Raw genomic sequence first — 13,641 nt, 5'->3', positions numbered from 1 at the left:
TTGATAAACTCCCCCTATAAATCCTTCCTCTATAGATTTCTACTGTTTTGGTTCCATTCCTGCAAAATCAGCACTGTGTGAACAAGGCCTAAGCATACCCTTGTGCTGCAGCAGCCACACACTGATAAAGCCACACTCACGTGTGGTGGCCAATGGCTTTGGAGTTTTGCTGAAAAATCATGTGGGCACTTTTTTTTGTCCACATGCTCTTGAGATTGCACCCTAAAAGCAGCAATCAGCCTAACAATCACTGCCACGTTTACACAGCCCGGGAATGAGTGCTTGTTCAGCCCACGTACAAAGGCCTTTACACAATCCCATTAGGGCAAACGAGCGCCAATATAGCACTTCAGGGGAACCCACAGTAAGTGGAAACAACTTTGGCTAGTGCTGTTTTGGTGGAGGTCATCGGCTTCCCATCAGACCTAGAACAGAGGAGAAGCAAAGTGTTCCAAAAGGGGCAATAGTTGGAGGGTGGGTGGGTAAGAATGGGATGAAGAGAATGGCCGGTGTCCTGTTAGACGTCAACCATGGAGGCCGTGATTAGAATGTCCTCAAGTGTCGTCCACCCTTTAGTCATTTCTTCACATCCTCAGAGCTGGAGACATTTCTCCACATACTGGAAACTTCCCAGTGACGACATTAGGACCAGTAATCAAACTCCACCGACGATTGTAAGGAAAACTTGGCGCAGCTTTCACAACGTGGATGTTCACATGGCAGATTTTTGCTGAAATAATCCCATTCAAATGTATGGAACAGATCACAAAGATGTCTGCAACAAATCTGACATACAAAGTTACATATAGTTACGATGGTGTCTACTGTCCCTGCTGTGACGGCTCCTGCGGTAGGCTATTCCATAGATTCACCGTTCTCACGGTAAAGAAGCCTTGTCGCCTCTGCAGCTTGAACCTTTTTTTCTCCAGACGGAGGGAGTGCCCCCTTGTTTTTTGAGGGGGTTTTACAAGGAACAGGATTTCACCATATTTTTTGTATGTGCCATTAATATATTTATATAAGTTAATCATGTCCCCCCTTAGTCATCTTTTCTCAAGGCTAAATAGGTTTAATTCTTTCAATCTTTCCTCATAACTTAAATTCTCCATGCCCCTAATTAGCTTCGTTGCTCTTCTTTGTATTTTTTCCAACTCCAGGGGTTCCTTTCTATGAACTGGAGCCCAGAACTGAACTGCATATTCTAGATGAGGCCTCACTAATGCTTTGTAAAGTGGTAATATTACATCCCTGTCCCGTGAGTCCATGCCTCTTTTAATACACCACAATATCCTGCTGGCCTTTGAAGCAGCTGATTGACACTGCATGCTGTTATTGAGTTTATGATTTACAAGTACACCCAGATCCTTCTCAACAAGTGACTCCCCCAGTGTAGCGCCCCCTAGGACATATGATGCATGCAGGTTGTTGGTACCCAGATGCATAACTTTACATTTATCTACATTAAACTTCATTTGCTAAGTGGACGCCCAAACACTTAGTTTGTTTAAATCTGCCTGCAATTCATGAACATCTTCCATAGACTGAACTATATTACATAGCTTGGTGTCATCTGCAAAAATAGAAATAGTGCTATTAATCCCATCCTCTATATCATTAATAAATAAGTTGAATAATAGTGGTCCCAGCACTGAACCCTGGGGTGACCACTTATAACCGGTGACCATTCAGAGAAGGAATCATTGACCACAACTCTCTGGATACGGTCCTTGAGCCAATTCTCAATCCAATTACAAACTATACTTTCTAAACCTATAGTCCTTAATTTACCCATTAGATGTCTATGAGGGACAGTGTCAAATGCCTTTGCAAAGTCCCCCATAGACATCTAATGGGTAAATGAATATTTTCCTATCAAGTAGAAGCGGTTGAAGGGTTTTGCCAGTAAACAGAACCAGTCACAGTTTTCTACTTCTGCCCATGCCAGCCTCTAGCACAATCTAAAGCCTCATGCACACGACCGTAATAACGGGCTCATAGACTTCTATTGGCGACGGGTGCCTTCCCGTTTTCTTACGAGAAGGTGCCCGTGCCATTGAAAAAGATAGACCATGTCCTATTTCAGGCCGTAATAACGGCACGGACAGTCTATGGAGCTCTTGTAATGACCGGTGGCTACATGTGGCTAATGCACCCGTCATTACGGCAGCGTTGCTAGGAGATAGTCACTGTCCAGGGTGCTGAAAGAGTTAACTGATCGGCAGTAACTCTTTCAGCCCCCTGGACAGTGAATTCCCATCACAATATACATCAACCTGTAAAAAAAAAAAGTTCATACTTACCGACTACTTTCTGCTTCCCCCAGTCCGGTCTCCCGGCCATTGCCTTGGTGACGCGTCCCTCTCGACATGCGCCCGACATCCCTGGATGACGTTTCAGCCCATGTGACCGCTGCAGCCAATCACAGGTCAATCACAGGCTGCAGCGGTCACACGGACTGCCGCGTCATCCAGGGATGTCGGGCTGGATGTGAAGAGAGGGACGCGTCACCAAGACAACGGCCGGGTAAGTATGAATTTCTTTAACTTTTATTACAGAAAGGTCTGTCCCTTCTCTCTATCCTGCACTGATAGAGAGAAGGGGCTGCCGATTAGTGCAGTGCTATTTTGCAGCCAAAACGTGCCCGTAAATACGGGTGGAATACGGGTGACACCGGACCCATATTTACGGATGAGAAAAAAAAAATACGGTTGTGTGCATGAGGCCTAAAGGAGCAATGTATGAACCAGCTGCCAGTCTGCCTTATAATACACAGGAGACCTCGCCAGGCTGTACCACATCGGGAGCGCGATGATCTCCAGGTTATAAAGGGACCGTTCCCACAATAAAACATCTCCAAAGGGTAAAGTTGTCCAAAAGTTTATTCAGATAAGACGTCCAGACATAGATATAAAACAGGTAGAGCCATCATGCAGGTTATCCCTGCCTTCTCTCCCCTCCCCCCCCTTACTAACCCTGCTGTGCCCCCAGAAACAGGTGATGTCATCAGAGACCTTAGTACAGTAGTAGGTTTGCTGCAATGGGCAACTACTACAACCACTATTGTGCACCAACAGCTTGGCTTATTGGCCGTCACACGACCACATCTACTCGAGCGCACGGTCAGAAAAATAAACAGATTTTACTAGTAAAAAGTCTTTCATGAACTTCCTCCGGAGACCACGATTCCCATCTGCGTAGGAAGAGCCTCCATAGTAAAGGACAAACGTCAGCGAAAGGAGAAATAATTCTGTAACATACAAAACTCACTCGCTCCTCAAAAATGTAGGGGTTAAAACACATTTACCCAATAATATAGCAGGGTCTGGCCGCTTGTGGCTCATGTATGGGGGAGGGGAGGGGGGACTAGCAGTCTGTTATAGGCATCGGGTGGATACAGATCACACAAAGGTGATTTTAGTCCGGGCCTGGTTGACCAGCCAGACGTTCAGCTCTTCGTACTCCTCTAGCGCCACCTCGAACTGTGCGGGGGTGAAGCCTTTAGAGACACAGCGCTGCTCCGCCTCAGAGAACTTGATGCTACGAGGTCCCTTCTCTGGGACCATCTCCCGAATTGTGGCAAAGATGACATCAGCGGGTCGCTGGGTCCTGGGGAAAGACAGAGCAGTGATTATAGACCGTCCATTATAAGCCGGACTCCTGTGTGGGAGATCACAGCAGTTATTATAGACCCGTCCATTATAAGCCGGACTCCTGTGCGGGAGATCACAGCAGTTATTAGACCCGTCCATTATAAGCCGGACTCCTGTGCGGGAGATCACAGCAGTTATTAGACCCGTCCATTATAAGCCGGACTCCTGTGCGGGAGATCACAGCAGTTATTAGAGACCCGTCCATTATAAGCCGGACTCCTGGGTGGGAGATCACAGCAGTTATTATAGACCCGTCCATTATAAGCCGGACTCCTGTGTGGGAGATTACAGCCACGTACCTTGCCGTCTGCCCTTTGTCTCCCAGCAGGGAGTCTTTAGACATTTCCATTAACCTCATGGCTTCGTTGACATCTTCCTTCTCGACAACTTCCTCCAGACGTAGACGGGCCTAGAGGGCAGTATATGGGGGATGGTCACAACCACGGCTATAGTCCTACATTACACTGACACTGTAGCAGCGACCCCCATAGATACGCAGCCGGTCCTCCAGGTTGTAGCCTGTATACTCGATCATTATAAAAGGAAGCAGAGACGGGCTTGACATCTCGTTACACCAAATCTTACACTCCAACAGGATTGCGACGACTTCACATACTGGAGTGTTTTGCCAACACTGTCAGACCGAGACAAGTGCAATGCTCCCAGGACACACCAGCAGTTGCTCCTGTCTCTGCCTGTCAACATCGGCCTATGTGGGAGAGGTAGAGGAGCGCAGAGCAGGGTCACAGCGAGCGGCGGAAGTGCCGTCCTTGCAGTAGGATCTGTACTCCGCTACCTGCACGAACAGCACTTTGGAGCTCAGTGGACTGAAGAAGAATCTCTAAAAAGAAGAACCCCCCCCCCCCCCTCCCCCACTGAGATCCCAAGGAGAAGTCTTACCAGAGCGGTGGAGAGCCGCAGGATAGCCAGAAGAGTTCTGGCGGAGGTGAATGTGGTGTCTTTATTAGTCCGTGCTTCTTTCCTCATCTCGACATAAGCGGCTGTCAGGTAGTCAGCAAGGGATTCTGGGATTGCTGGCTGTTTACTCTTGCACATGGTAATATAACGTCTACAGAAGAAAGACCAAAATAGATTTAAAAAAAACCAGCAGGGACAAGACATGAGAAGCTGCGTTACACGGACAACACTGACCTCATGAGCTTCATATCAAGAGCCTCGAACTGAGACGGCGGCTGCCTGCTGTGCTGATGGACGTAAGTGATGTGCTGCGCCAGCCTGGCCGGAGCAAAGTCAGATGTAAGAACACAGCGGAGGAGTCAGCCGTATGGGGGGGGGGGGGGGGAGCCGTATGGGGGGGGGGGGGCTGTACAATAGTGAATATGTGCACCTGAGGTCGTTGTCTCGGTCAGGCTTGTCCTGGATTAGCCAGAGAAGATCAAATCGAGAGAGGAGGGCGGCGGGAAGCTGGATGTTCTGCTCCACAGTCTTCTTGGGGTTGTATCTGCCATAGGCTGGATTAGCAGCAGAGAGGATGGAGCAGCGAGCGTTCAGGGTGGTCATTATTCCAGCCTAAGAGAAGAAGTCAACAGATGAAAGGGGCAGAAAATGTGTGCGACGTAGCAGAGCCAGCGACACAGCAGAGCCAGCGACACAGCAGAGCCAGCGACACAGCAGAGCCAGCGACACAGCAGAGCCAGCGACACAGCAGAGCCAGCGACACAGCAGAGCCAGCGACACAGCAGCCATGTGCACGGGGGATGTAGACACCTTGTTGGGCCGCACTATGAACTATAAGGATTCAGCTGTAGTAGATACTCCCAAGAAAAGAAACCCCACGTAAACCAGCACCCGGCCAACACGCCATATATATCAGTCTCTCAACCCTTTCACTGCCAAAGATGTACATAAGCCGTGACTTCAAACAAAGGTATTAAAACCCAGAATTTTAACTTTTGAATGACATCAAGATGCAGAGACTGAAGAGGGAAGCTGCCGACAGATCTGGCATGTTCATCTCTAACCCCTACAGAAGAGCGATGTATGAAATAAGAGGCAGATGGAGCTACAGTACAACCCCATACACTTCTATGGGTGTTGTGGTACTTAGAGGAAGACTAGAACTTGATCACATGACAACGTAGCGGTAGACAAGAGCATGCGCACCTGTATTATGGATCTGTATAACCTCAGAGCGCTAAATAATCAATTCAAGCACATTTACTCCTTCATTAACTAAAACAGTAGTCCTTGGCTGTCAGAGCATGCTGGGAGTTGTAGTGTGGTAACAGATGGACACAATTGGAGTATTTGGGCTTCTTACTTTGGCAATGGAGATGGTCTGCTGCTCCATGACTTCATGAATGGCTGTGCGGTCAGTGTCCATCATCTTATCAAACTCATCAATACAACAGACTCCCTGATCGGCCAACACCAGCGCTCCTCCCTCCAGCGTCATCTCTCCGGTCACCGAATCCCTCATTACAGCAGCGGTGAGACCAACGCCTGAGGAGCCTCTTCCCGTTGTGTATTGACCTACAAGTGGAGCCAGTCAGGAAAAGCACTCAGAACAGGAGACCAAGGCCACGGTCACATGGTACGTTAAGGATGAAAAATACGAGGCTGATGTAATACAAGATTTTTTTATGCCTGAAAATACGCCGTGTGAACTTGTACTTACTGCGAGGAGCCAGGCGATCAATATAGGACAGCAGCTGAGATTTGGCCACTCCAGGATCTCCCATCAGACAGATGTTAATATTCCCTACAGAGACACTTTGTAAATAAGGTGCAAGCAAAACAGACAGAAACATATGTGGTGTATCCTACTGCATTAGATCACCTCTTATCTTCATGCCACGGGGTGAATGGTCGACACCACCCACCAGGAGAAGCAGCAGCGCCTTCTTCACATCCTCGTGTCCATAGATCTCCGGCGCAATGGAGGCAGCAAGTTTCTCATAGAAGTCATCCTCTAAAATAAGAAGCAGACGGGTCAACCGGCTGTACAAGAACAAGCGTCCCCCACATGGTGTGAAGATTCGAACACGACGGTGACCTCCGGTCACAGCGCTGGCTCACACCCTTTTAGGAAGGAAACATCCTGAAACTTTAACCCTCTGCTTTCCTTCTCACCCGTGATCAGACGCAGCTCCTCCTCGCTCAGTTCTTCGGTACCGAGCTCGTCATCCTCAGTCTTGTTCATCTTCACCATTCGATGAGCATCCAGGTAAGTCTCTGACAGCAATCCCTGCAGGAGAATCAGAGGTCACGTACACCCCGAGGTCACGTACACCCCGAGGTCACGTACACCCCGAGGTCACGTAGACAGAATATCTAGAGAGGCGACAACGAGACGGGTCTTGGCCGTTCTTACCTGGGCTACTTGTCGGAAGCCAGTTCTCAGCATGGGTAGAAACACTCCAGTAATGCCAACGTGGTCACCTGGCTGTACCAGGCGAGTGTTCTCTCCATGGACAAAGACAGTCATACAGCGAGGAATGTTACCAACTGGTACTTGGTCGCTCTGTAAAAAAAAAAAAAAAAAAAAAAAAAAAAAAAAAAGAACTGGATGAGACCAGGTCCTGGAGTTACACGACAGACATAGGCGGTGTCGTCGTCCACACTCACATGCTCTTGAATCTTCAGATCCTGGAACTTGACAAACTTCGAGCCTCTAGTTTGAAGATAGAGCCGGCCGCCGGACCGGTTGGTCTGACATTCTTTACTTGGGCACATTATCAGGGGCATGAAAGTTGGAGACTGGATCTGTAATAGGAAAATAAGACTGTTACGTCGTGTAGTGCAGGGGTCTGAAACCAGGAACACTCCAGCTGTTGTAAAACTACAACTCCCAGCATGCCCTGGCAGTACATGCTAGTCGGGGCACACTGGGTGATATAGTTTCCTAACAGCTGGAGCGCATGTGGTGGCAGACCCCTGGTGTAGTAGGACAGCCAGACAAGCACCTTCATACTAGTATCTGACTTACCGGCTGGTACGTCTCAGCGCCGCATTGGTCACATGTGTAGGTTGCTACCACCATCATGGGCTTCACTTCGGTGACCCTGGTGACAATTCCCCGCACGGTTACAAGTTTCCCGATGCAGTCCGCCTTCACATCACGAACAACCCGGGCTTTGGCGGTGGAGGGAGCCTTGAAGTACAGCTCACTGGAAGAGAAGGAGGCAGGTTATAAACCGCTGCGGATGAACAACCTATCAATGCTCAGGCCAACCTTAAGGAGATATCGCTGAGAAGACGCAGCATTACATGGTCACCGGTCATATGAATGGGCTCATTATTAGGCTTCTGCATCTAATCCCAGATTTACACCCAGCGGGACCATCAGAATATCTGGACTAGAGGAGTTCTGCTGCATTCTGTTATCAGCTTCTCAGAAGGGGCTCTAATAACAGAAGAAGCCCCCTAAACAGAAGGACATGCGATGACCACGACTTACAATCTGCGCATGAGCTCCGCAGGATACTGGTTGTGAACATCCCGGATCTCCGCGGGGTCCCGGCCCCTCTGCTCCATCATTAACCGATGCTCTATGTAAACATCCAGAGAGTCCTTGTTCACCACCTGTGGAGAGAAGACCAGGATAAAAAGCTCTGCTTGGAGACGCCACCGGTGGGACTTAGCAGAGCCCAGCGCTCACCTCCTTCTCCTTATACTGAGGCAGCAGCTCCTGCACAGCGTCTGCAAACAGATTCGTGTATCTGCGGGTGTTCTCACAGATGGCGTCCACCAGCTCGGGGTCTTCTTCTGTCAGGTCGTCCAGGTCAATGTACAAAGCCACTTGTTCTCTGTGGGCAATGTTAGTCTAAGGAAAGAAAGAGGGGACGCTTAGCATTAGATCTGGATCTATAGGTCGTTACAGCAGATCTGGAAAGAAACGGCAAAAATCTGATTTGAAAGATTTCACTTTATACAAGGAGTTAACACATCAGGCGCTTACAGAAAACCTCTCATGTACGTCATTAGGTAGAAGTCTGTAGAACAAGAAAAAGCCAAATCTTTCTTTTTAAACATCCCTGGGGCGGCCATATTGAAAACAAACACTTCCTTCCTGTAGTATCGTATAGGCAACGCCTGGGCGCGCTTTATGGCAGCTGCAACGAGCGCGAGTACAGCCGATCCCGCAGGGGAGCTGCATACAGAGCCTCATCTGTGACTGTATACTGATAAACTGGCCACACATTTAAGATTAGGATTGGCAATCATTCTATTGATCGTAAATCACAAACCGCCGTCTACATAACATTTCGAAGCGATTGGCCATTTGGGATGACTCATCTCAGGCGTGTGACCAGCGTCACTATCCGGCCTCGTCTCGTCCTCCAGCGGTACAATAAAGCTCACCAGCTGTGCCCCGTATTTGAAGTTCTTCTTCCCCGACTCATCGTCCTTGTAGAATTCCTGCAGGAAGGTCTTGAGTTTTTCTGAGAAGAGAAGTGGAGATTGTTTCAGACAACACACGAGGGCTGCAAACCCAGCGCACCCCCCCCCCCTAATCCAATATAACATGTGCGCGCTCTATAGGTAGCCAAGTACGGACTCTAATGTCAATGGCAAAGCCTGCAGGTAACAGCAAAATCCACTAGATCTGAACACACCAATGCCAGTTGCCCACAACCATCGTGCCACATGGACCGCTTAACGGCATCCGAGTGGCACCCGATAGTTTTCAGGGGCCTATTCGCTTTAGCGGGTGAATCAGGTACAAGAAAACTGACCCGACTATCTGAGCCGTGGAAAGATAGGACACGTTCCAACATTCCACGGATCACTGGCGGGACTATGCCGGCGCACACGGTCATGTGGCATAAGAGCAAGTCCTAGTAGTGCTTTATGGAGCTGCTGTTCCAGAGGCAGAACTGACAAGATATGAATTCTGCAGATATTTTACTGCTACATTAGTTACATGCTGCATTATACTCCAGAGCTGCACTCTCTATCCTAGTGGTGGAGTCACTGTGTACAACATACATTACATTACTTATCCTGTACTGCTCCTGAGTTACATCCTGTATTATACTCCAGAGCTGCACTCACTATTCTGCTGGGGGAGTCACTGTGTACATACATTACATTACTTATCCTGTACTGATCCTGAGTTACATCCTGTATTATACTCCAGAGCTGCACTCACTATTCTGCTGGTGGAGTCACTGTGTACATACATTACTTATCCTGTACTGATCCTGAGTTACATCCTGTATTATACTCCAGAGCTGCACTCACTATTCTGCTGGTGGAGTCACTCTGTACATACATTACATTACCTATCCTGTACTGATCCTGAGTTACATCCTGTATTATACTCCAGAGCTGCACTCACTATTCTGCTGGTGGAGTCACTGTGTATATACATTACATTACTTATCCTGTACTGATCCTGAGTTACATCCTGTATTATACTCCAGAGCTGCACTCACTATTCTGCTGGTGGAGTCACTGTGTACATACATTACATTACTTATCCTGTACTGATCCTGAGTTACATCCTGTATTATACTCCAGAGCTGCACTCACTATTCTGCTGGTGGAGTTACTGTGTACATACTTCAGCTAGAAGTTCCTGCTCACAATGTTTTGGCCCTATGTTTATCGTGTAGGCTGGGAAAGCTCCCGACGTAGACATGTCCATAGGGTTCCAATAGCCTGATGGAGGCCAGTAAGTGTCCTTTTGGCCTCGGTCGGTATACACCTGTTTTTTGGAGGATGGAATAACGTAGTACACTACTCTGCCCATTCTGAAGGATCCCACGAGGGAAAAAAAAAAATTAATAAAATTTATACCATGCATTACAAGTTTATTTAAACATGGGAGCCAGTGTGTTGCATCCATCACATGAATACATTAAACATACATCAGGGAGCTCCCCCAGGGAAGATCATCAGGTGGTAGCGCTCGGCCCAGGAAACCCCTGATGTCACTGTGCACATATGAACAGTGACATCAGGGGCTTCCCCGAGCTCGCTGTGGCGGGGAATTAGAGTGACCTGTCTCACTGTATACCTGTTCAGTGGATACAGCGACTCCTCCCACCAAATACCACAAGAGGAAAAAAATGTGATGTGAACAGAGCCCAAGGCTATGTTCACACCTGCGTCGTGCCGCTCTGCTACGACAACGGACACAACTGATTGCGACAGAACCCATTGACTTTAATAGGTTCCGTAGGGGCATCCGATTTTACCAGCCGATAGCACAGGACGCTCTCCGGTAATCCCTGCGGTGCCTCTGACAAATGTGAACAGAGCTCAAGTGGGTCACGCACAGGAAGAGAAAAAAATAATAATGGGGAGCTTTACCCATAGCAACCAAACTTATGTTCATAGCCAGCAATCAGAATCCAGCTTTCAGGTTCCCAGGCAGGGTACAAAATGAAAGACGTGATGCGATTGGATGCTATGGGCTCTCTACTTGCTTGCACGGTGAGGCAGGGCTGCTAGGGGACATTATATTGATAAGACGGAGAAGCCTGGCACATTGCCGCCTTCATTACAAGAAGTCACGTGACGTGTGTGACCCGGATGCGGAAGTATTAGCCACCGGCAACCGTGATCATCGTCTCCGCCAGTCCGCAGTCAGGAGGACCGGAGAGGTGCACGGGTGAGTTGTAGGATAAGCGCCACAGAAATAATGCTTATCGCCGGCTAATACAGCCAAGGAAGAAGGGTCCAGCACCTCTAGGGATGAATAGATGAGCGCCCTCTGCTGGTGGAGGACCGTCTATAGTAAAGCTATAATTAAACAGGCGGCAGTGATAAATAGGCATCAACATAGCGCCCACCCCGTCATCCTGAATCCGGAGCTGCAGGCCTGTCACATGGGGTACCCGGATAAACTGCATTAATTCCCAGGCAGATCCTCTCACCTTATCCTGTCTCCCGAGTTCCCTACAACTTCCCCAGACTATTCGTTACCTTTCTCGGCTTGGTAATCCCGTGGCATGGTGGCAATGCTGCTGCAATCTCCTCTGTGACTGACTTGTACTCACTCCCTCTTTTCCCGGGCTTTCTTTTCGCGGGTTTTTTCCCCAAGCAGCGTTCTGATTGGCTGCAGGTTGCCAGGCTTCAAGCGCCACCCCCTTAGCAACCGAATGCGTGACACGTGACTACACGTTAAACCAATGAACTCAAAGCCGTGGGATCGATACAAAGCGGCTGCTCTCCGCCTTTGGCAGTTGATTGGCAGTATGCTTAGCCAATCAATAGCAAGCATTCTTATTTACATACACCTCTTATGCTGGAACAGCCAATGGGAGACGGAGATGGGTGAATTTTCGCGCGTTTTTTTTGTCTTTGTCGTGAGGTGGGAGAGCTGAGGTGACTGGAGGAGGGGGGTGATACAGCCATATCACGATTATGTGTCGTGATTATCGCAACTACCATCTTATAATACATGATAATAATTATATGTGTCAACCCTTGAACACTGGACGGTGGCTTGGAAAGTACAAATGGTTGTAAACGCTACCATAGACGATATCGCCAACGCAGACACCAAAACAAATGCCTGTGTTGTCTGTGTCGCCTCCCCAGACGTGTCGGTTTACGTAAATACTTGTATTACCCCATAAATCACAATTCTGGAATGTTATTTCCTTAGAACTTTGCGCTGTACTGTTCCTCTGTTATTCCTCCTAGAAATGTATGAACAAATTACCTGGATGTTACCATTCCCCTTCTCAGAGGGGTGTGTGGCTACACAGTCTCACTCTATCAGCCCTGATTGGACAGTGTCATTCTGTTTAGGGACACGCCCCCAAATTGTAACACCTGTCAATTTAGTCATACATTTCTAGAAGGAATAACAGAGGAACGGCACAATGTAGTCTAAGATGCTCCACAATTGGGGGAATACGAGCATGTACTAAAGCAGACATGTCAGGAGAGGTGACAGTCCTTCCTTAACCCCTTCCAAAAGCCAAGCTTTTTTTTTTTATTTATATAGTTTTTTTTATGTTTTATTACTTATGTGCAATAAAAAGACGGGTGAATTTGTTAAGACTGACGTTCCAAAAAAACACAAAACACCAGTGTGACCGTTGAACTCCATCATGTGCACGTTTTCAGGGATGTCTGTAATACCTCTGTTTTCCTGCAGGAGCGCTGTTGCAAAATTGAGCATACATATAACAGTTTATGGGGCATTCACTATGGGCTCAACTAGAGGGGGCGAGTCACATGACTTGTGGGCCATAAAGGACATCTCAGGGCGCTCCACCTTCTATAATTCTCCATTGTCCTCTTCTGTTACAGGGTTGAGGCAGAATCATGATCTCGCAGCTTTTCATCCTGTCCTCCAAAGGCGACCTCCTAATATACAAGCATTGTATCCTCTATCAGTCCGAGACAACCAGAAAAGGCGATCGTCGACGGTATTCTAGCACGTTACTCATTGAGCGCCATTTTTTTTAGCAATAAATCAGGGAAGAATTTTAACAATTTTTATTCACAGAAAATCCTTCCGCTCGTTGCAGATATCGTGGTGTATGGCCCTTTAACAAGCAGCCCTCCCTACAGTGGAAATATCAGAACTCTGGTCAGACCCTATAGAATCAGTCCTACGTGCTAATGAGTCACAGCGAATCCCTGTAATGTGATCGAGGCCCATAACTTATATGGACCACACAGCCCAGGGTCCACTGAGGGACCATACATTATGTTTATCATACGACTATCATGTCTTCTATACACAGCACACATACAGATAGGAGAGCAGGAATCTCCTCTCCTCCTCATCTATCTATCTGTCTATCTATCTATCTATCTATCTATCTATCTATCTATCTATCTATCTATCTATCTATCTATCTATCTAATCTATCTAATCTATCTAATCTATCTAATCTATCTATCTCATATCTATCTATCTATCTATCTATCTATCTATCTATCTATCTATCTATCTATCTATCTATCTATCTATCTATCTATCTATCTATCTAATCTATCTAATCTATCTATCTCATATCTATCTATCTATCTATCTATCTCATATCTATCTATCTATCTA

The 13,641-nt window shown here is 47.5% G+C and overlaps 2 protein-coding genes across 4 annotated transcripts in view; one reads left to right on the top strand and one right to left on the bottom strand.

Annotated features, from left to right (window-relative positions):
* Positions 1-2,861: 2,861 nt before the first annotated feature.
* Positions 2,862-11,663, bottom strand: MCM7 (minichromosome maintenance complex component 7). 2 transcript variants are annotated; one of them, XM_075859214.1, is made up of 16 exons: positions 11,547-11,663; positions 8,976-9,055; positions 8,272-8,436; positions 8,071-8,195; positions 7,600-7,780; positions 7,239-7,376; positions 6,985-7,134; positions 6,744-6,858; positions 6,451-6,582; positions 6,289-6,372; positions 5,932-6,143; positions 4,999-5,180; positions 4,803-4,886; positions 4,551-4,719; positions 3,950-4,059; positions 2,862-3,606 (listed from the first exon to the last, which is right to left on the bottom strand). In XM_075859214.1, exons 1-16 carry the CDS (start codon positions 11,572-11,574, stop codon positions 3,399-3,401), a joined length of 2,163 nt encoding a protein of 720 aa, XP_075715329.1. In that variant the 5' UTR covers positions 11,575-11,663; the 3' UTR covers positions 2,862-3,398. The 2 variants fall into 2 exon arrangements, with proteins under 2 accessions (XP_075715329.1, XP_075715330.1); XM_075859215.1 differs by lacking the exon at positions 11,547-11,663 and adding an exon at positions 10,932-11,199.
* The window catches only part of AP4M1 (adaptor related protein complex 4 subunit mu 1), a 25,028-nt gene continuing 22,515 nt past the window's right edge, over positions 11,129-13,641 (top strand). The window contains exons 1-2 of one of the 2 annotated variants that reach the window (XM_075859216.1): positions 11,129-11,232; positions 12,885-12,957. In XM_075859216.1, coding sequence (XP_075715331.1) covers positions 12,900-12,957 — 58 coding nt within the window. In that variant the 5' untranslated portion in view covers positions 11,129-11,232; positions 12,885-12,899. Of the gene's footprint in view, positions 11,233-11,866; positions 11,949-12,884; positions 12,958-13,641 lie in introns of those variants that run through there. The other variant, XM_075859218.1, reaches the window with a different exon arrangement.

This window comes from Rhinoderma darwinii, chromosome 3 (assembly GCF_050947455.1).
Source record: "Rhinoderma darwinii isolate aRhiDar2 chromosome 3, aRhiDar2.hap1, whole genome shotgun sequence".
Taxonomy (NCBI): Eukaryota; Metazoa; Chordata; class Amphibia; order Anura; family Rhinodermatidae; genus Rhinoderma; species Rhinoderma darwinii.
Note: the sequence above shows the minus strand (reverse complement) of the source record. Positions and strands in the feature narration are given on the sequence as shown.